At 36.0% G+C, this 23164-nt stretch overlaps 1 protein-coding gene across 7 annotated transcripts in view; it reads right to left on the reverse strand.

The window, feature by feature from the left end:
- The window catches only part of ZNF236 (zinc finger protein 236), a 74493-nt gene that overhangs the window by 39117 nt on the left and 12212 nt on the right, over positions 1-23164 (reverse strand). For 6 of the 7 annotated variants that reach the window (XM_063165101.1, XM_063165080.1, XM_063165119.1 and 3 more), the window contains exons 3-11: positions 22871-23035; positions 18661-18839; positions 17027-17151; positions 13676-13848; positions 10919-11065; positions 9021-9092; positions 4025-4228; positions 2703-2931; positions 750-1022 (exon numbers count right to left, since the gene is read on the reverse strand). In XM_063165101.1, the coding sequence (XP_063021171.1) occupies positions 750-1022; positions 2703-2931; positions 4025-4228; positions 9021-9092; positions 10919-11065; positions 13676-13848; positions 17027-17151; positions 18661-18839; positions 22871-23035 (1567 nt within the window). The remainder of the gene's footprint in view (positions 1-749; positions 1023-2702; positions 2932-4024; positions 4229-9020; positions 9093-10918; positions 11066-13675; positions 13849-17026; positions 17152-18660; positions 18840-22870; positions 23036-23164) is intronic. The other variant, XM_063165118.1, reaches the window with a different exon arrangement.

The following is a 23164-nucleotide window of genomic DNA, read 5'->3' on the forward strand; positions in this document are numbered from 1 at the left end:
AAGCCAATAAATGATACTTCTACAGAAGGCAATTACATAAACAGGCACTAAAGGGAAGAGCAGCACACTTATCTTGCTGAAACTTTATTTACCCGAACGAACAAAGAAAGAACTTGGAAAACAACCAGGTAACCTATCAAAAGCAGAAAATTCATTGCTCTTTATGGAAAGGATAGTTCAATCACATAAAAACGTTTTGAAGACATCATATGTAAACCAAGACCATATGATCTGAGGAGTTCTAGGATATTAACTGTAAGATGCTGAAAACAGGTAAGCTGGTGAAAACATGACACAAACCGTAATGTAGAAGATAAAATGGAAAGCAACCAGCCCTGAGTGTTACAGTAAAATTATAAAAAAGTGTGGGGAGGAGGAGGAGGGAAGATCAAGAGCAAATATTAGAGATGACTGGGGATAAGTAAAATCAGAACTCAAATTGCAAGAGTATGACTCTTCAGAAAGCACAATTCAGAATAGTGATACTAGAAAGGAACAACAGCTGACTCATAATCAGAAAATTAAATGTCAGTGTTTTTTGTAAGAGCCCAAAGTTTCAAAGCCATGAAACACTAGAAAGTTATGACAAATAATGACACTCATCATGTACAACACTAAAATGATACAGTCCCTGACTGATGTTAACAATGACGTGGCAGACATGTCTACGACTTACACATTTCACAGTCTTTACTCATTCAAGGTCCCACCCACGTCATGGAATACACAAAGCCATCTCAAGGCCTTACCTGTATGCAGGCGAATGTGAACTTTTAAACTCCCTGAGGTGGAAAAGCTTTTCATACAAAATTGGCACTTGAAAGCTTTAATGCCAGTGTGTGTTTTTATGTGTGCTGTTAGAGTGCTCTTCACGGCAAAGGCGCGGAAGCACTGAGGACACTTGTATGGCTTCTCGTGGGTGTGAATGCGAATGTGGCGCACTAAATCACTCGGTTTTTTAAATTCTTTAGAGCAATACGGACAAACATGCCACCTGATTCCATTTTCTTCACGTATAGAACCTGAAACAAAGAATATCAAAATGAATGCTTTTTAAACCTTCTAACAATTCTTGAAAACTCCCACTACATTGATGCTACTGTACGAAACAATCAGGCCACAAAAACACTTTGTGAAATAGATGCCATCACAACACGCTTCATAGAAGATTAACTTCTCTATCAGACATATTCTACTTTATAAAAATGGTGATGGGCTGTAATGACAAAAAAACCCCAAGAGAATCCTGTTGAAATTCAAATAACACAACTTCTATACCACTTAGGAATGTAGAATGCAGTTGTAAATGTAATATAATATACCAGTTAACTTATAAATAACATATCTAACACAAAATTATCCAACAATGACTGTAAATCCTCAACCACACCAGATTATTTTATGTACTTAACACTTACCTAACTGGAGGAGATACTTTGCTTGACCCTCTCTTTTTCAAATTCAGACTTAAATTACAGTTCATAAACTTGTAAAGAAAAAAACTGCATAAGTCTCTCTCACAGATTAACAATTTAAGGCTACTTTTTTTAATAAAAGTTGGTTTATGATCCAAGAACCCTAAAGTATGTCCTAAGGCAACAGGACATTTTTTTCCCCAACAAAAAATGAAAGGAACCCTTCTAAAACCTATCCAAGCTTTTTATCCAGGTATATGTTGTTCAATATCAAATTGTTTGCTCATTTCAATCAGTAAACCTAGTGGTTTTTTCCCTGTCAACACAATGAAGTCATGTTTCTTTATCAAAAACAAAAGTGGTTGTGTTTGACTCTACAGCAGTGACCTTTTATTTTTATTTGCAGTCACAGCTAGAGAGCTGTTGCTGTTAAACACAAGCAACAAAATAATTATACACCAGAGGAAAAATTTTATGTTAATTTTTATCACAGCTATACTGAAGAAGACAAGTTTTTACTTTAGATCAATTTCTCCTTACAAAAGAAAAAGCAACATCAGTGTGCCTATGCAGATACTACAGACAGAGATCAAAGGCTGCATTACAGCACTGTATATACCAGGCTGGCTGCTAAAGTATGAAGGCTTTACATGGAACAAACAACTTCTGGCAGCCATAAAGCTCAAGCAACCTTGAAACTGAAGTTGCATTTAAGGACACAGAAACAAAATGCAGGATTGTATACACACAGCACAGTACAGAGGCAGAATAACAACATGTATTTATGGCGACAGTATCATATCAGTACTGCAATTCCAGAGACAGGTGACATGAAGAATTATTCATAATGCCAGCCTTTGTCCTTCCCTACATGGATCAGACATGATCTGCAGTCCTGCCCTTATGTCTTTGTAAGGCCTCACTTCCAGAGGGGAAGAACAGTCCTTGCAAGAACTCTACTCTGGGACACACAATGAAAACCCAGTCCTTGTCAGAGAAGGATGATGGGAGAGAATAATACATTCATATACTTTTCCTTGTAACTCCACTTTGTCCTTTTCTTGTAACTCCATGCCATCCTGACATGACTTTTTAATGAAAATATATTTTATAATAAAAATTATAAATATTATTAAGCATACCTTACAATGTATTTTAGATAAGAACAAATACTGTTCATAACTAATGCACAACACATTTTGGGAAATCCCTTTATAAAGCCATAAACACACCCACATTTATTACAATCTTTACAGCACAAGAAGTAGAAAGCAGTGGCAGTATTACCAGGCAAAAACGGTGATTTTTTCTTAATGAACTTTTTTTCTTTTTTATCCAGTTTATCTGTACTCTCTTGCTCCTTCTCTTGTTCAGCACTATTAGAATCAGCCTGATGATTTGAGAGGCTCGGGACATCTGGGTTCTGATCCTGGGCCCCAGCAGCCTTAGCCTGGCTGCAGTCAGTAGAATGTGCAGAGACAGGAATTGATGACAATCCACTGTTCTCTAATGCTTGCTAAAAAAAAGAACAGAAGAAACTTCTAGATTAAGGAAGAAACATTCCACAGTTATCCCCAACTTTTCTCACTCAAGTACTTGGAAGATACAATGCAAATATAATTAAACAAGTGTCTAGTTTCCAGAAAATTTCAGCTATATTTCAAATCTACAAATACACTACTACACAGCATTGATTTCTGATTGTCTATGAAATTTTAGGTTGGATTTTCTGCACTTAGAGCTGCCCTTTAGGAAATAACAACTTTTTTTTTTTTTTTTTTTTAATAGCTATCAGGATAATAATTATGTATCATGTTGTTACTCTTTCCAATTCTTGATCACATTCCAGACACCAGAGAACTCAGCACACGTAACAACAGGGTGAACCTGCCCATAGCTGCATAAAACATTTGGGTCTTCCAAACCCAAATTTAAATAGTATTTAAAAGTCTAGAGATGAAAATGTGCCTGACAGGTTAGCAGGCTACCAGTAACACTAAAGAATATTATTCTCTGCCCTTTTCCATCCTGTTTGCACCCTTCTAGGGGCACAGGATGCAGAATAAGCACAGAAAGTAATTAATCACCCTACATTTCTTCTGTTAAACTGCATCACCTTCTGCCATTATCAAGGACAAAATACAGAACGTTTTTTAGGAAAAACACTGGCCGACCTTGGAAAAAAAAATTATTGCTCAAAGAGGAAATACTCAAATAGTCCTTATTAATTACAACAGGCTTAAGGCCAGGTATACATTCTCATTTTTAACCAGATAAAATATTTTCCCCTCTTGAATGATATCATGTTTTAAGCACTGCATAACCTAAGGACACGTCACAAGCTGCTTCCAGCCAACAGGAAAAAAGAAGGCTTAAGGAATCTGTAAAAAATCCACATACGAGGTACACTTAAAGGCATATAAAGATATCTTGGTGCAGCCCACAGCCATTCAATAAATCTTTACAATTCTGTCTTGATTAATGGATTGTTTAGAAATCCATAAGGAATGCTATAACTGAAAATACTGAGAATTAATTTCATTAAAATATAAGAAAGAATGAGAAAGGAAACACTGAAATGTAAAGCTGTTCTCACATAGAGCTCTTACCTGCAAAATATCTCTACTGATCCCCACTGCAATGTTGAGTTGTTGGCCAGGTTGTTGAGGCTGGTTATTTTCTACAGGACCTGGTTCTGATAACTCAAGGAGCTGCTGAATGACATCAGTGACAGTCTGCTGACCCTGGTGAGCAGCAGCTGGAGACACCTGGTTTTCTGTCTGTTGAAGAAGTGGAGACCGAAAATGTGTGGCCTGAAATATACAGCGGTACGTTTGTCAAGTATCTGTTATGAACTCACCTGTCCAGCTCCCTTACCTGCAATGTCTGGTGCACTAGATGGATGGCAACTTATACAAGACATAATGATTTTACAGAGCCTCATTCAAAGTTTGTGTGCTCCATTATAGAATTGCTTTTGTATACCCCCTTTTTTTTCAGTTCTTCCCAAGCTTGAAATTGTAAGCTTATAGCTTGAATCAAATTTACTGTTAACTACTGAACATTCAACCAATTTAGAAAACACAGGGAGGGATCAACTACAAAACTCCACATGTAAAAGACACACGTAAAAGTAATTCCCAAAAGAAATAAACTGACATGGCTATCTTTTTAAAGTTCACGTTTATCTCAAGTAGGTCCTTCATAAAAAACAACCTTCCATTAGAGATGTTTTTTTTAAAACTAAATTATGTGTGTTGCTGTATCAAAACCTTTCAGAACAAACGACTAAGTTTCCCCTTCAATTTGGAACCCTTGAAACCACTTAGTTCTAGAGCAATCTCTTCATGCACATCAGGCTCTGTCAAAATACTAAAAAATTTGAAGTTAAAAAAATTATTTCCCAATCTTTATTTGAAACTGTGTATCTTAGACTACCTCAGTTACAAAAATGAAGAAAAAAAGTGATAAAGAGCCTAGGTATTTATTTTAAATTAAATCAGAAATAAAGACTCCTGTTTGCCTACATTTATAAACTTCTCTTCTTATGACAAATAGACTGCATAAGTATAAAATTACTGAAACAACTGCTTTCAGTATTTTTTTATTGCAGAAAATAGAAATATGTATTTATACAATGGCTAGCCCCAGAGCTGGGTATCCTAGAACATACTGGTTATTTACTTCTAATATTCACTTCTGTTCCCTAAAAAGAACCACTTCAAAGTGCATGTGCAACCACATGCAGTTATAAAAGGCTATCTTCTTTCAGATTATTTTTAGCAAACAATAATCTTAGGCTTCACATCTGTACTATTTCCTTCTAATCTGAAAACTTCCCTGAGATTTTCTTTATACTGACACTTTACACTAGACAGTGAAGATGACACTCACTGTAGTAAAGAAAGGATGGCTACAAAGAACTATATTAAGGAACATTAGCTTGACTCGGATTATGTCCTGTGTATTTCACGATGTATTCTTAATGCCTTCTCATGAGATGATAAAAACCAAATCCTTATCTTGCTTCTCTTGAGAATATCACTTGTTACTTTGCTGATTTAACTATTAGTTCTTTTTGACCTCAGTATTGAGACACAAAAAGACTCCGTATCTCTTCAGATTCCAATTTAGCAAAAGTGATATAAACATTTCAATATGGGTGACACATTATATTGCAGTGAGAATGGCATTAACAGGAAGCAAACTTCAATGGAAGCAAAGCAGTTTGCTGAAGAGTGTAACAGCTCTTTATAGACAATTTCTCTTCAGGAAACAGAATGGAAGGAGGCTTTTATGTAGAGAAGGAAGCCTATACTAAAAGTGTGTGAAATTCCCCCAGGTTTTAGCAAGAGAAAAATTGAAAATTCCCCCAGGTTTTAGCAAGAGAAAAATTGATGCTATTGTTAATTAATTATTCTTAATTAAAATTAATGTTATTGTTAATGAAGGAACTTCTCAATATCATCTTTGTTATGAAAATTACAGCATTTTGTGAATTTAGCCAGTATGTCCTGCATATTATGCAGCAGTTTATATACAGTCTCATGAGGGTTATCTTTTCTGAACAATAATGTACACACGTGCACATATATGAAGTTTGTTAGCATTACTCTTAAGATACTCTTTGTTCTAGAGTTAATTATAAAACGTTTCAGAGGTCTCTTTCTAGGTCTTAGTTGAACATCTGATTTTAAAGAAAACACAGAGAATGAAGTGTTTTATTACTGCTTTGTAATTCCGCTGTTGTTGAACTGGAACAGTGGACCTAGTGATGACCCTTGGTTTGTCTGATCTGCTGTGTAACACAGACAGTGTGCTTGCCCTGAGTGAATTACTCCCTCAAGTCACAGTAACTCTAACAAATTAGAGCAGTTCTTTGAATCAAGTAGTTTATTGTGGTTAACTTTTTCTGTTGCCATACAACTTCAATACATGGCTCCAAGAGTAAATTATCTGCCCCAAAATTTCATACTTTATTTCCAAGCGTCAATTTGCCTAGCTATGACCCTGAAACTTTATTTCCTCTCCTCTATTAAGATCACAGACTTCTCCCTCCTCTTCAAAAGAGAAGATGAAATCATGTCTAAGTATTTCATCTGGTGGACAAGGCAGCTAACACACCTTGAGTCTCTTCACTAATAAACACATCACAGCATATTTTAAGGATTCTGATGGCTCTGATTCCTCCTGTATCATTCATTACAGTTCATGAATAGTGAACACTATAAACAGACAACTGAAAAAACCCTAAAAATTGCCAGAATGAAAAACAAACCAGCCTGGATCTGGAGAGACTGTGTTAACAGTTCAGTTGTATGAGGTTCAACAAGGCCAAGTGCTGGGTCCTGCACTTGGGTCACACAAATCCCAGGCAGTGATACAGGCTAGGGGCAGAGTGGCTGCAAAGCTGCCTGGCAGTTTCAGGCAATTCTGGAAAGAGAAGGCAATGGGATCCATTCTCCCAACTCACACCTCTCTCTAGGAATAATCTGGCACTCCTCAACACATTATCACAGATTATTTTGGAAGGGACCCATCAGGATCACAGAGTCCAATTCCTGGCCCTGTGCAGGACACCCCCAGAGTCACACCATGTATCTGAGACCATTGTCCAAATACTTCTTGAACTCTTGGTGCTGTGATCACTTCCCTGGGGAGCTTGTTCCAGCGCACAATCACCCTCTGGGTGAAGAACCTTTTCCTAATATCTAACCTAAATCTCCTCTGCCAAAACTTCAGACTATTCCCTCAAGTCCTGTCCCTGGTCACCACAGAGAAGAAATCAGTGTCTGTCCCTTTTCTTCCTCTCATGAAGAAGTTGTAACTGCAATGAGGTCTAAGTTTTCTCCAGGCTGAACAGACCAGTCCCTATCACTATTTGTGAGGTGACCATCCTCATCCTTTGATGGGCCAATGTTATCTTTACACTGCCTATTGTCATTAATACATTTGAAAAACGTCTTTTTATTGTCCCCCACAGTTCTGGCCAGCTTCAACGGCAGCTGAGCCTTGGCAACACAAATTTTCTCTCAACAGCAACAAGTAGTACCTCTGTACTCTTCCTGTGTCACCTGACCTTGCTACAACAGGGCATACACCTTTGTTTTCTGCCTTATTTCCAAACGATCTCTGTTCAGCCAACATGGCTTTCTGCCTTGCCTGCCTTGTGATATTTGTGAATTGCCTGCACCTGTGCCCTCCGGTGATATTTTAAAAGTGACCAGCATTGATCTTCCCCAGCATTGATCTTCCCCAGCATCTGCAAAAATATTTTCCCAGGGGTCCTTATTTACTAGTTCCCTCAGCAGCCCAAAGTCTGCTCTCCTCACATCCAGAGCTGAGGTTTTGCCGGCATTTTTCCTCCCGTTAACAATTTTAAACTCTATCACTTCATGGTTGCCATGGCCAAGATGGCTGCCAATCTCCATTTTGTGAGATCAGATCCTCTCTCCTGACAAGCAGTAGATCAAGGAGGGCATCTTTCTGAGTCTGCTCCCTTAGGACCTATTCCATAAAGTTGTCATCCAAGTATTTTAGCAATCTTCTGGTGTAGGTTGTATCAGCTGTGTGATTCTTCCAGGTAATTTCTGGCAAGTTGAAGCTCCTCGTAAGAAGGGCAGTTGACTCAGAGGTGTCTCTTTGTTCCTCAAACAATAATTCCTCAACGTCATCATCCTGCCCGGAAGGTTACAGCAGACTCCCACAACAATATCTGCATTATTTGCTTACCCCTTGATTCTTACCCAGGCACTCAACTATTCCACTGCCCTTCTAGCCCTTCTATCACACACATTCAGTGCCACCCCTCCACCTCTTCTGCCATGCCTACAGTGGATGAGCTGTTTATGGAGACTTTAAAGCTGTACTGCCACATTTCCCAGATCTTGGTTTTGTGAGTACAACACAAAATAATTAGTAGCTGAAGTCAAGTGACTGTAAGTCAGATGGTCTGTCCCTAAGATACCAAGCTGCAACCTACAGCTGACAAACAAGATGCTGTATAGCTTCAACAAAACTTGCCAGAATTCCCAGGGGAACAGGCACATACAGACCTTCCTGTACACCACAACTGTTTGCTATGGAGTTCTAGAAAGTCATCCCTGCATCATCCTTCCCCAGCTCCACAGCTCCTCCAGAGCCCTACAGTTCCTCTGCTACCACAAACTTCCAATCAACTCAACCTGTATGAACACAGCTCCTTCCCTCTCCAACCAAACCATGGTAATCCCTGGAAAATAAAGGCACAGGGGTCGGGCAATCCAGGATTTTTAAGAATCCTTACTCTCTGGTCTTCTTATACAGAAAGTATTTACATCCATTTTGAAGAGCTATTGAAGAGACTTACATGCAAAATCATAAGTGTGTAAACAAATGAGGTAACATAATGGCAAATGAAGCAAACATAATATTCAAGATCTGTTCCGCCTCTAAATAACCAGCTGCATTCCCCAAGGAGCTTCCCTTCACATATTAGCTGATCCAACTCATCACAAAGTATCACAGCATACCCTTTTTCACTAGGTAAATGAAAATTAACAAAATTATGTCGTTTTTCCCAATTATAGTCTTGACACAAAAATATGACCAAAACTTCACACTTACATTCTTCCATTTGTTATCAACAGGTTGCAAAAGATTAGTAGGGGATGTTGTTAAAGGCTGGGTGACAGAGTCCTACAAAGAAATCAAAATAATTTAAATCTTAATCAAAAAGAAGAAAAACATGGCTGATACAAATCACGGCAGAAAAGTAGCACAGAAAAATCAGACAGTGTGAGAGAAAGAGAAGTACAATAAATCATTTTAGCTATAAATACTAATGCAGCAAATGACAGCCTTACAGTCACTATAATTTAGAAATATTCTCATATATCACACAAGAGTACATTCTTTGGTAGCACAGCACTTCAGGAAACTTCAGCTTTTGGAATGGGTACTTAATAAGGACATAATCCTTGCTTATCCCCAGGTATGTACCAAGGGATGACAGAGACTGATGGCAAACTTCAGAATAGAATTATTATACTGGAGATTTGTTGTTAAAGCAGTTCTGCAAGTTTTCAGCAGAATGAAGAAAAGTTCTAATGTACGAATGCTAGTGCTAATCTAATGACGTACTAAGTTTATAATGCAAATTTAAAAATAGAAATAATTAAATATATGCAGATTCAGACATAAAATTACAAATAAAAAGCATAATCCCCTCTAATATGCAATTGATGTCATTATTTATTGCTGCTCCACCTTGCTAAACTTATTGGCATCTATTTTAGAAAGAATGTTTTTCTCCCTCCTCTCTCTTTGCTTATACTACTGTATGGCATTTTTGCTAGTCCACTCTTGCATGCAAGCAGCAAAGTATTCATGCAAGCAGAGATAATACCACACTGCTGTAATAATAATATGCTAAGTAAATCCAAAATATTTTAGTAAACAAAAAACAAAACAAAAAAAACCAGAGCTGGCCAGGGAAAAAAACACATGAGGTAGTTATGAAGGAATTCTTTTCCATCCTGCTTTTAGGATTAAGCTTGAGAATGTAGAAGTGTAAAAAAAGACATAGTGAATATATGCACTTGCAAACAAGTAAGACACATTAGTCTTTCTTTTTATGAATTAACATGGAGAAACAAATAGCATCTGCCTATAAAACAACTTCAGAAAATGTAAAAAAAAATCTTTTCCAAACATCATTACTAGACAGGTCATTTCAAGAAGACACAGCTGCAAAATGAAGCTCAGAATTCAAATGTAAACCTTCCCCTTTCAAAGACTGCTACTACTCATCACCCATTGAACATTAAAGCACGAGTTGGAGATAAGCAAAGCAGAAGGGACTAGAAGTAGAAAAGATTGTTCTAATAAAGAAAAAAAGAAGATAATTATGATAAATTAAATATGCACTGGTTTAAAAAATACTGTAGTCTTATGAAACCAGAAACATTTTCTGAATTTTAGTTCTTTTTTGTATCTTGGTAAAGAAATAAAAGCCATCCACTGCTTCCAATAAAGCTGTATTTTTTCCTTTATAATCTGCCTAATAAGAAGCTAACATTTAAAAAAAGTTATCAGATATACACAGAAGAATCCACCATGTGTTTATATAGACTACAATTATACAAACAATTTCTGAAAATGAGTTGAAACTAATACATTTTTTCAATAGTTCTAAAAATTCCCCATAATTTTTATTTTATCAGAGGAGGCTAACATAATCTGTAAGAACAAGAATTATACTTTACTTAGTTGCAGAATTAAACTGCTACATTTTCAACCAGTGTCGAATTGTAAACACTTTTTTGCATACAGTTGGCCAATTTACATTTTCCCAATATTTAATCCTGCAAATTAATATCAAAAATCACACAAAACTTGAAAAAGATGAAAGACAGCTACAGGTCTAGAAGTTCTAACCTATCTGAAGAATTACTGGAATTAAGATATAGACCTAATTAAACTCTCAAAGACATTTTAATTTCATTTGGATCAGCAAAGCTTACCGCTGTAACATGAGATACATCTGTTGAAGCACTTGCAGAATTCTGTGGACCACCCATGTGCATCTTGCTGATATGTGTGTTTAAACTACCCAAGCTTTTGAAGACACAGCTACATTCTGTACAGTTGTACGTAGGGCCATTCTTCACCTTAAAAAAAAATAAAGTAAATTTTCCCTACACCTACCAAATACCATGTTTTTACATTATTTTTCTATATAACAAGTAATTATGGGATTATGAGAGCTACAATGGTTTATTTTTTCCAAGTTACCAATATGCAGTTATGGAATCAGGCTGGTACCTCTTGGATATATGCAGATTCATACAATCACATATAATCTATGTGATTATATAGCTTATCCAGTTGCTTACTACCACTTGACAACATTGTGAAGCAGCAGACAGCAAAACTCATGTCCTGCGGCAAACAAGGCCTCAGGCCTTTTTCTCTTCACCATCTCCTACCATTTCACACTTAAAAGCAAAACTGAAATGCAGCTTTACAATTAAGATTTGCCTGAAGAGGAAACATCACACATAATACAAATGGAAGCTTGAAAGTATGAGATGAAAAAATTGCAGACAAAACCAACACCGTGAAGAGCAGGGAAGTTTAATGCCTAGTTTGACCTGAATTTGAACACACAGAACTAGAAAGTGATCAGCAGCCACTTGTTTGAGACTTTCAGACCAATGGGTTAAGGTAATTAAAGCATCTAAATTTGCAGATTCCAACCATCCTCACCTTCCCCTCAGTCCATCACACATCAATAACATCCAGAGTCACACTTACAATGTGCAGGTATTTAAAAGAAAATACACTGCAGTATATTAATGAAGAAAACACACTTGCAATATAGTATTGATATTTCATATTTTTGACATTAAACTGCCAACAAGACTTTCAAAAAAGAAGTATTAAGTGATAAAGTGTGCTACAACTAAACTTTAGGAATGCTTTAGGAAGTGAGAATCAACCTGTAATTCATTATCAGCTGCAATGTTATTTTGTAACTGTATCAGAATAAAACAAAGAATTCAGAGAGTTCCACACAGGCTTGAAGAAAACACAGCAACAGCAAGAAAAAAAAAATCACTAAGTTAACCAAAGCAGTAACTCAAATGCAGGCTCAGGACTGCAAAACGCAGAATAGGATGCGATCAAGAGGTAGCATTTATTTAAAGTATCTTTTCTTACAGGAAAACAGAGTAACAGGAAAAAAAAGTAAAAAGTGTTTTTTACTTCACTCCTAACTAATACTGAAAAAAGTTACAATTTAAATTATTAAATTATGGTTCATTTTGTTATGTAGCATAAGATATCACACATAGAGAGCTGTTAACCTTGAGGATGACCAGTCACACCAGAGAATCAGAGAATCAATTAGGTTGGAAAACACCTTTGAGGTCCTCAAGTCCAACCTATGACCAAACACTACAATGCCAACCACACCATGGCACTGAGCGCCAAGTCCAGTCTTAAATTCTTATCTCCAGAGACGGTGACTCCACCACTTCCTGGGGAGCCCATTCTAATGTCTAATCACCTGTTCATGAAGGAATTCCTCCTGATGTCCAACCTAAACCTCCCGTGGCACAGCTTAAGACTGTGTCCTCCTGTCCTGTCACCTGCGGCTTGGGAGAAGAGGCCAACCCCTACCTGGCCACAGCCTCCCTCCAGAGAGTTGAAGAGAGTGTAAAGGCTACCCCAGAGTCTCCTCTTCTCCAGGCTAAACAGCCCCAGCTCCCTCAGCCACTCCTCACCAGCTTCACTACCCTTCTCTGGACATGCTCCGGGACCTCAATGTCCTTCCTGAATTGAGTGTCCCAAACTGAACACAGTACTCCAAGTTATATGATGCAACATAAATAAGTATCACACATTATTAAGACATATCCATATACTAAGGCATATCCTAAAAGTAAGAAGCTAACACGCTAAAAGGACTCTTAGTAATACCTACCATTGTAACACAAAAATGGAAAACAAGACTGCAAATCTCAGTTAGGGGAAGAGTGAGAACAAAGATGATATTGTGCACACAGGAAATAAAAGAAGCAAAAAGCAGTACCTCTATCACTTCGTAATTTCAAACCAAGACTAAGTCTCTTTCTATGGGTATTTTCAACCACAACTCACTAAAGTCTGCAAGGAAATTACTGAACAAAGTTGCATAGCTCATATTGCTAAGAAGATTGTATTACTTTATCACAGTAGTACCTTCTGAGTCTTAAAAATTGTCTGCCAAAAAGAGAAAAAGTCCAGACATAGAGGTCTGAATCATTTTTTTAAAAAAACTTATTCTGGAATTTTCTTCTACTTGTAACCAAAAACACTCTGTAAAAGGCTGCAAGACATACTTCAAAGACAAATGGCAAGTATGTTCTAAAATAGAATTAGTGAGTCGCTGCTTGGCATTGAAATTTTTCACCATTTTCTGCTTGGCTACTTCTGGCCTACTTTCATCTGATTCTAGTCCTTGTTCTCCCAAGACAGACACAGGTACATTTTTGTGCACCTAACCCCACTATTCATTAATCTGCCCATGTACTGAAAAGACACTGGCCAATGAAGGTTTTGCTACTTCTCCTGAGTATACATTTATTCAGACAAGCTAAGGAAAGCTCAGAGGTAAAAGCAGCAAACCAGAATCTCCACTATAGCAATAAATGCATTCTGGTTGGAGCACACAGGAATAGCAAAACCGAGTTAAGATGCATGTTAGCAGCCCGGACTCGATGAATAATGGCCTTTACCTCAGAGTGAACTCTCTGGATGTGTGACTGCAGGTTGCCTTTCTGGGAAAAGGCGGCGGGACAAAAGGCACAGGCGTGGGGCTTCTCCCCCGTGTGCTTGATCATGTGGGTCTGCAGAGCCCCCTTCTGGTTAAAGGCCTTCCCGCACTCGCTGCACTTGAAAGGTCTTTCACCTGCAGGGAAACAGCGGCAGGAGGAGGAAGGGTAAGGAGATTTAAGTAAATGTCAGCCGTTTTCTGTAGCTAAACCAAAAATTGTATCCATTAAAATAAAATACACACGTTATTATATATGTTATTAGGAGGTTTTGACAATAAAATTGTTTACCTCAATTACCAACCTCAGCACCTACTCTGATGAAAATGCGGCCTTGTTAAAAAGGTTTTGTGACTTAGCTGATGATTACCAGCTTAAATTGGTAAAATAAAGGAAATATAGATGAAGCAATTATTCAAAACACCTTCTCTCAACTTGTGGTTTGAAAGATCTCAAAAGCTGCTATGCAAAATCATTGGAGAAAAAAAACAAAGGGAAAAAGAAACCCACGTTTTATACCAAATCCTATAAAAATGCACACACCTTCACAAAAAACAAGCAGGCCCAGAGGATAAATGGACAGTAATTAATAACTAACAGTCAAATTTAAACCTTTATCTAATTTAAAATCAGAAAGTCTTACAGCAACTCTGCAAAAGATGGTATATGGTTCCCACTCCCCAATAAATATTAAGAGCCATTCACTCTTTGCAACCACATACTGAAAATATGCAATGAAATAATGTTTTAGAAAGTTCTGCTCAGAAAATAATTTTAAAAACTGTTCATATTGAATACTTAAAGAAAAACCAGCCAACATTTTTACAGAAACATTCGGTCACAATTTCCCAATTTTGGTGCCCTCAATGCTGTGTATAATTACACTTTTTGTATGTTACCAGATAAGCATGAAGGACCCCCCAGTTAGAGAACATACAAGGACTGCCTAAACAGATTACAAAGCTACATAAACTTACTAATGATAAATTTCAGTTCCTTACAACCATGTGTTCTACTTAACTCCTGGGAACCTCCACTTTGAACTTAGTAATAATGCTTTTTTTCTTTTAGTCAAATAGTCCAGCTGTGGTAACTTGAAAATATTTAAGACCTTGCCTTTGCACATTTCCATAGCCAAGATCAGAATAAGCACCACTGGGTGCTATCTTTGCTACACCAGTAAGTCCTACCATGTACACACTAAATCAGTTTTAATAAATATTTTTATAATATTTATCATTTTATAGCTGTAATTACATCTACTTTAAACTTATTATTTCTTAATTAAGAACAAAAGAACAAAAGCAGCTATTTTTCTGAAATTGATTTCAAGCATATAACTCACTGAAGGAATGTGTATCTTCTGTTCTGCTGCTTAGAGGTTTTGAAGGTGCCTTAAGGATTGCAGGTTTTAATTGTATATTTTTTAAAAGAGATTAAAATTAAGAACACTGGAAATACACATCTGGAAATACAAATTCCTATTGGGCTTTCATTGGCAAAAAGCTGAGCTTCCAGTAAGAGTGGCTGGTGGACATATGGAAGTACTGCTTCAGGTTAAGTTTGCCTATGTAAATAAATCTCATTATAAAACAAAATCTTAACTCTAATGTGGAAACATTTCTCAAGTGTAACTTAATAAAATACAGATTTGAGAGGGAGGACAAGGGGTTCATAACTCAATTATTAATGTGGGAATTGCAGTCCCTGAGACTGGATTTTTTTTCCCAGAAGGGTGTATGTGCCTGAAATGACTAGCTAGAACAAAAAAAAAGACTGCAATTAAGAGACTAACCTAATGCCACTCATTGTGCACAGATCTGCTATTTTAACATTTAAAAACTTGGGCATTCTAAATTCTTTAAAACAGAGTTTTTCTTTTCTAGATATCTACAGTACCTCAAGCAGCCAAATGCCAGACAGATTATCTGCAGATTCGGAGTACTAACATACTTCACAAATTACATGAGTATTTGCAAGGTAATTGGAACTTAAAATGACCTCCCATCATGTGCAGATTGGGACTGCATTTTCTGTTTCCCAACAGACAAATGTCTTTCAGTCTTCAGAAAAAAAATATAAATGCCCTTGAACTTTCCAAAGCTTTAAAAAAGCATCCATAACCAACTATAATCTTGTTTATTTATTCTGACTAAAATAAGCTAATGAATTAAATAGAGCCAAGAATCTAAAATACTGAAGTTAATTTTCACTGACCTTTTTTTGATATTACTTTCAAGCAATTGTTTTAAAGCAGGTACAAGGGTGACCTCTTGTGTTACTTTTCTATAACTAGATCTGTAAAACTTCAAAAGATTCTTAAGAAAGTGTCACACAATGGTCTTTTTATTTCTTTGTAAACAGGACCATTCTTGTAAATGGCAACTCATCACATCACTGTCTGAACAGTGATATTACAGTGATTGATACTACAACAGTATTAGTCAGTGTAATAACAGAATTGTACACTTACACAAAGGAATACCTGAATTAACTAAAAACTAGACAAATGGCAATTCATTCAGTACGTATGAAAAATACATATTGAATATCACTGGAATATCTTCAATGAAGACTTTGTTTAAAGCCAAATTCCTGCTATAATAATGTATACCTGGTTAAAACATATGAAGTATTCTTTTATAGTCATCTGTACACTTCAAAAGTTTTATATTATTTTATGCTTGGCATTTTTTAATTATTTCAATTGCTTATGGTTTAAACATGCACATATTTATGATAAATGTGGCAAAAAACATTTCCTACTCATTCTGCAAATTTGAACAGTTACCTGCACTTCTTCAATTATTACAACCTAGGCTTATCACCTCAGAAAACCACTTCTTAAGTTTAAATTAATCAATTTTAAAAATGCAAGACTACTACTTTATTAGTATCATTAATTCTCATGTCCTTGTGCTCATTTTGCAACTAGATTCTAGAACGTGCTCTCTAGAGCACATAAGATTTAATTAAAAGTAGATGACTGGACCTTATCAAGAGATTCTGATTTTAAGGCCCATTGAAACTAAGTACCAAAACTGATATTTGGAAACAAATGAAATATATAGATTTTTTCACATTTTTAAACTGCTTCTAATCATATAAATCTGAAAAATTTAAAAGCATATAAATTTCCTAAGCAAATGAATTACATAAAGTTTATTTTAAACCAACAGGTAACTGTATCTAATAAGCCAAATGTATTAATAATATTTCAGGTCCCAACAGAGAGAAAAAAGACATGGCATTTCAGAGGTTAACTGATATTTTTAAAACTAAACCAAATTAAAATAAGTGCTTCCACAGCCTTACCTGTGTGTATTCTAACGTGCCGTGTTAATTGACTCGGTTTCTGGAACGTCTTCCCACAGTGAGGACAGGAATAGGTAAACCCACTTCTATCAATGTTTCTGTTGTAAGATCTGGTATTTGATACCCTGTGATTTAAAAAAATATAAATTAAACATTATTTTGAAGATGCTTCTTTTACCCCATCAGTTTTAACATAGTGTTAATTTGATGGCAACATAGTATCAGCTGCAACAGTGAAAACCCAAACTCCGTAATGACACTGAAAGGACAACACCAACAGCTCTTTTCTCAGTACCTATATACACCAAGACTTTTAGTTATTTCTGCAGTAAAGATCTGATACATCTTAGAGGCTCTCTTCATACATTTTCAGGGTAAATTCTATTTGCCAAAAGTATACAGTGACTTCACATTTTGGTGGGAACCTTCAACTCTATTTCTTTTGCCTGAATATAGCAAAGTCCTTCATTCTGAACTAGAACACACAAATCTCACACACTGGAGTACAAATGCAGTTGCTGAAGTCCAGTAAGAGCAAGTTAAGAATTTAACAACCCAAATATTCACCACTGACCCTCAAATACAAATCACATTCTCCAAAGAACCACAGAAACAGAGAATATAAATTCCCAAAATTCATTTAGCTACAAATCAAACTAACTAGTTTATTCATCCTAACACCTCTAAACAGGAGTTGTCCACAAGAACAATGGTTTTAGCAGGTAATACATTTACATAACTCAAACCTTACTTGATACTGCAAACCTTTAAATTTCTGTTCACAGACTGAAATTTACAACACTTGTTTAAACCTCTTGCAACACAACTATTAAGATCATAGAATCTGTATTAACTTCTAGTAAGAAGAACGGGGAATATACAGCATTTCTTGGTTTTGAATATGTAATTTTCCTCATCTGCTTTTTACAGAAATAGTGAAAATTAAAAAAGAGATCAGCTGTCAAGTCTTCAGGCTTTTTTAATATATAAAGCAAACCAAGAGAAGTTTTTCCTCCTTCTAACTTAAAGTACTTCTCACCTTCCTCAAAGTAAAGTTAAACTAGAGAGCTGAAAGAAAAGACAGAACAAATATTCACCAAAAATAACAACAGCATTTACCAGGGCTCTTTTTTCCCCCTTTTCATTTTGTGCTTTTTCAGATTTACAAGAAATTCATGGGAGGCTGTAACAGGGAAAGATGATTAAACTACAAAGAACAAGTAACGTCTTTGCAGAATGAAAGCATTAAAACTTGTCATTATAATAAATGCTATGTAAAATTAATATACATTTGCTTCAATATACTGCTATTAGTGCTTAAAATCATAAACACACTTCAAAAATCACTTTGCATCAGAGAAACTTAATGCATGTTTACAAATAGCTTGCAGATGAACTATGCTTAGTATGTATGCCTAAATACAAAAACAGGGGGAAAAAAGACCTCCAAAAATAACCATCCACTTAAGCAAGGTTTTAAAAAGAAAGTGTCATTTTAGAACAGCATATCAAGGAAAAGAAATTATCTGCATAAATCATGGTACTTTGCTCACTGGAAATACTACTTCTGCTTTTCCCAGCTATCACCATAAAAGTAACATCTGCTCATTTTGTTATAAACCCATGATTGTCACCTTATTTTATAGTGAGTTTTCATATGCTCCTTTAGCTGTGAGGAAGTTTCAAATTCTTTTTTGCAAGACTTGCAGCTGTGAATCCTACTGCCTGCCAATTCCTGACGATGTTCTTCCATGTGTATGGACAGCTGACTCTGTAAAGTGAATTCATCTCCACACTCTGAACAGATAAGATTCTGAAAGAGATAATAGAGACTGATTTTTCAAAACAGCAGTGCACAAGCTTTGTTCAAGTAGATTAACTTACCCTTCTATGGACACTGGCAGCTGGAAGCAAGCAGCGAGGGAAGTATACAAGCAAGAAGAGTTCATGAGCCCTGTGATATAAATCATGTACAATAATCACTGCAAGATTATATTAATATTTATATTTTAAGTAACTCCAGTAGAACTGAGTTCTGAAAAACTTCATATGGCAGCAGAAACAAGTAGTTCAGTACCATCCTCATCACTCCCTATTTCCTCGGTGGGCTGGTTCAAGACACACACAGAAGCTCACCCCAGTACCATTACACCATGGTCTACAGAAACATCTGTAACAAATAATTACTTTCTAACCAAAATCATGGTAACTGTGGATTCAGGGATTTCACACTTTTACAGGTTAAAATTATATTGAGTGTCATTTTAAACAGTAATCCCACCACAGTTAGCCCTGACTTTTTAGCTTTCTTGACAGTAAAGATGACAGAAATAAAGAAGAACACAGTGTTTCTAACAGATATCTCTTCAACGCATTAATTTCAGAAAGGTTTTTTTATCAGCTCAGTTTTCAGTAATTGTGACTATCACTGTGAATTGAAATGTTTCTTATCCTCCCCCCTTTTTCCTCTCTCATAATGGTCAACAAGAAAAGTAAAAATAAAAACAGAAAACAACCATGTTCATTTCAAGAAGGACATTGACAAGAATGTTTTAATCAAGAGGAACACAGGTATGCCACTCTTATTTTTGGACTGTTTTGACAATAAATTTGTTTTTTAAGTCTGAAAAAAAATTCTGCAGTATCACATTTCCAGACAAAAGCTTAAAAAGCTGAAGTCCTTTAATGTAATTAATTACCAATTCAAAAATTATTTGTTTAATCTAACTTAGATGCCATTATTACTGCATTCAAGTTACAGAGTGAGCAATAAATAACTAATTTTTTTTTCTAGGACATACATTCAAATCAGAATACTTCTTATGGGCATCTACTGCTCTTATACAACAAATTTAGTTTATGATCTTAGATTTCTAAAAGTTGGGGAAAATTTTATGACGGGAAACCTAGAATTACCATGCCAAGCTCAGGAACCTCAAAACTGAGGGATTTTGAATCGCTTCTCAGCGTTTTTCAGATATGCATATGTATCATGTTAAGTTGCAAATACACATATTCTATTAACCAACTTCTACAAACAAAAAAATTAACCTAAGATGAAGTTATTTGACGCAATTAAAGTCTTCATTATTCTGTTCAGTACTGTGAAATTTGCTGTAGGAAAGCAAGATTACAGTAAAGCAGAAAAACTACAGAAAACCCACCTATATATCACACCAAACAGATTATGCTGCAGGCAATTCCAGATGTATTTTTTGCTCCTCAAGGAAACAAAAAAATCACCACCATGCACAGAGCAAGTAATTGAACACTGTAACCTCACTATGGTTAAAGGCACGGTTAAACAGAAGGAGCTGATGCAAAATTCCCAAACTCAGAAAAAAATTTTTAAAGCTCTACTCATTGGATTCTGCCTGTTTTAGCTCTCCCTATCTCACCAGATGCAACATCTGAAGAACACTTTGGAACTCATGATCTTCACCTGTTTTGTATCTATGACTGCCAGCATCTGTAAAGGATTTTAATCTGCACTTTTTCAAAAGATCATTGCTCACGAATTATTAGACAGTACAAATCAAATTCAGTGGATATTTCTAAAAACAAAACAAACAACAAACAAAACCCCAACATCACACAAAGTAAAACATAAAAACCCAAAGCAAGAGGATCTTATAATGAAGGAATTTTCATTTTATATCCACCAAATATCAGTTTGAACTTTTTCAACATATTAAGGTGTTCCTAAAGCCCAAAAGCCACTCATGTTCACGAAAAAGACGACATAGTAGCAGTTCTAATGCAATAAATAATTTTGTTTCTGTTTATTATTCACCATTTCTATCCTGCCAGGCCAAAATGTAGCAATGAAATCTACTGTGCATTTCCACTTAGGAAACTGACATGTTCAACAATCCTCAAGAAGATGGGTCATATTAAACAAGATATATTCTTAATGACTTCTCAAGAGAAAGCTATCCCATATTAGTGAGGAATTTCAAATGTGCAGCTTTCCCCTCACATATAAATTTATCACATATAAGTTTATCACATATAAATCACTGAAGAATGTGAGGAGAAAATAGTCTCTTGCAAGCTCAGTATCAACGGCCCAGAAAATTCCTTCCAGAACCTCTCGCATGGAGCAGTCAAATACAAAAATCTAAGTTTCACAGACAGACCCACTCTCCCAAATCTCACTAGAGCTGTTCTGTTCTTTCCCATGTGCATTTGCCTGTAGATAAAGCTGCCTGATGCAGCACAACACAAAGGTAATGCTTCACAAAATGAAATTTGGGGAGCTATCTTCCTACCCTCTATGTATGTCCCTTAATGTATATGCACCTCTGCTCTGATTTCAGACTTGTAACCCTTCTAACAGCAAAAGGAAGAAGAGCAGACAGGAGTGAGAACGTACTCCACCCCTAACTTGTTAACATGCACATTGTGGAAAGCCCCTCAATGGCAGCTACTGCCATCACCAATTCCCTCTGCTTCAAGTTCAAATTCCAGCTCTCCTACAGGTCCTGTGCATAATTACTGTGAAAGTTATTCCTGCAGGTTTATGTGAATTAATTGCTACATTCATGTCTGTTTTATCACAAAACTATTGAGTATTATAGGAAACACATTCATTAGCAATTGAAATATGTTCATATTTTTATAAATTTAATTTTCAAGCTGCAGATGGAATTTTAAATTGGAAGGCATCACACAGCCTATTCTTCTGACATCTGCACCAAAGCAAAAAAAACCAGCACTGCTGAAGTGCATGAAAAATCACTCAGTGGTAGAAATAAATACCAAAAACCACCCTCAGGTGTCTTTCTTATTCTATGTTTCAAGAAATTAATAAATCAAGTTTCCTTAATAACACCAACTAAGCCATTTATCATTATAGATACATCAATATACAGCAAAACTGGACTCCAGTCCACTTAACTTGGCTGCCTACTTGGCTGTGTACATGACAAAACACAAGCTAAAAGGATTAAAGAAGGAACCTCTACAGACGGCATGCCCTGCATCTGGTTTAGGGAAAAGTGCACACAGGCCTATTACTCCCAACTTACAGGTCAAAACTGCTGTAAGCTGTCAGCAATTGGCATGGAAGAACACACCACTGTTACATTTGTGATTGGAAGTTGGACAATAAAAATGCATTCCTGATTCAGCTCCAGTTCTCCAACATGAAGTGCAATTTTAAAAAACCTTAATGGGAGGAAGAGGCAATTGCATCATAAAAAATTTGGTATTTTGGGCAGTGCATTCAACTCTGGCAATTGTTGTAATGCAGTAAAGACTATAAAGCGTGCAAAATACACCACTATGTATTAACTGCTAAGAATTTAATCAACACTCTATCAAAATGAAAAATTAAATTTTGATAGGGGAAGGACCAAGTACTCTCAAGCAAAACCACCGACCATGCAAAAACAGAGGTGGGAGCTGTAGATAAGGTAACAGCTTCATCTATTTCTATGAATGGTGAGAGTGCCTCACCATGACATCTGCCATCAAATATGATCACACGTTATCTCTTATGTGTAGGCTTATCAATGTAGATTAAGTCACAGAAATATCTTCAAAATAAAAGTATGTGCAAATAACCAATTAGTCAATGTTTATATATAGTATGATATGGTATCTATCAAATATGCTCAAGTTCCTTTTTTTTCATAAAGACACAATGGGAACACTTATTTATAATCAGGATATTAATTTCTATAACTAATATTAAAACAGACTCCCCACGTAAAGTTTTATATTTCTTCAGAGCAAAATAATTTATTCAAAATCTAAATTTACACAAAACCTAAAGCATACAGGTAAGGAATTAAATACAACCGTCTTTTCAAAATTAAGTTATAAACTTTAATGAATTACCTCCTCTTTCTCATGTAGCATTATATGTGCTTTCAGACTGGCTACTCTGGAGAACTTCTTGTTGCACACAGGACATGTAGGATCTTCGCCATTGTGAGTACATTTGTGCAGGGTCAAGTTGAATTCAACATTAAATGACATCGGACACTGGTCACACCGGTGAGGCTGTTTATAAAATCACAAAAAATAAAGACAAAATTCAGTCTTCCCATAGGCTACATATACCCTGAGTGACACATATAACCATACAAATCAAAACGTTAAACATTAAAAAATAACAATTCAAGTACCTAC

This window comes from Melospiza melodia, chromosome 1 (genome assembly GCF_035770615.1).
Source record: "Melospiza melodia melodia isolate bMelMel2 chromosome 1, bMelMel2.pri, whole genome shotgun sequence".
Lineage (NCBI taxonomy): Eukaryota > Metazoa > Chordata > Aves > Passeriformes > Passerellidae > Melospiza > Melospiza melodia.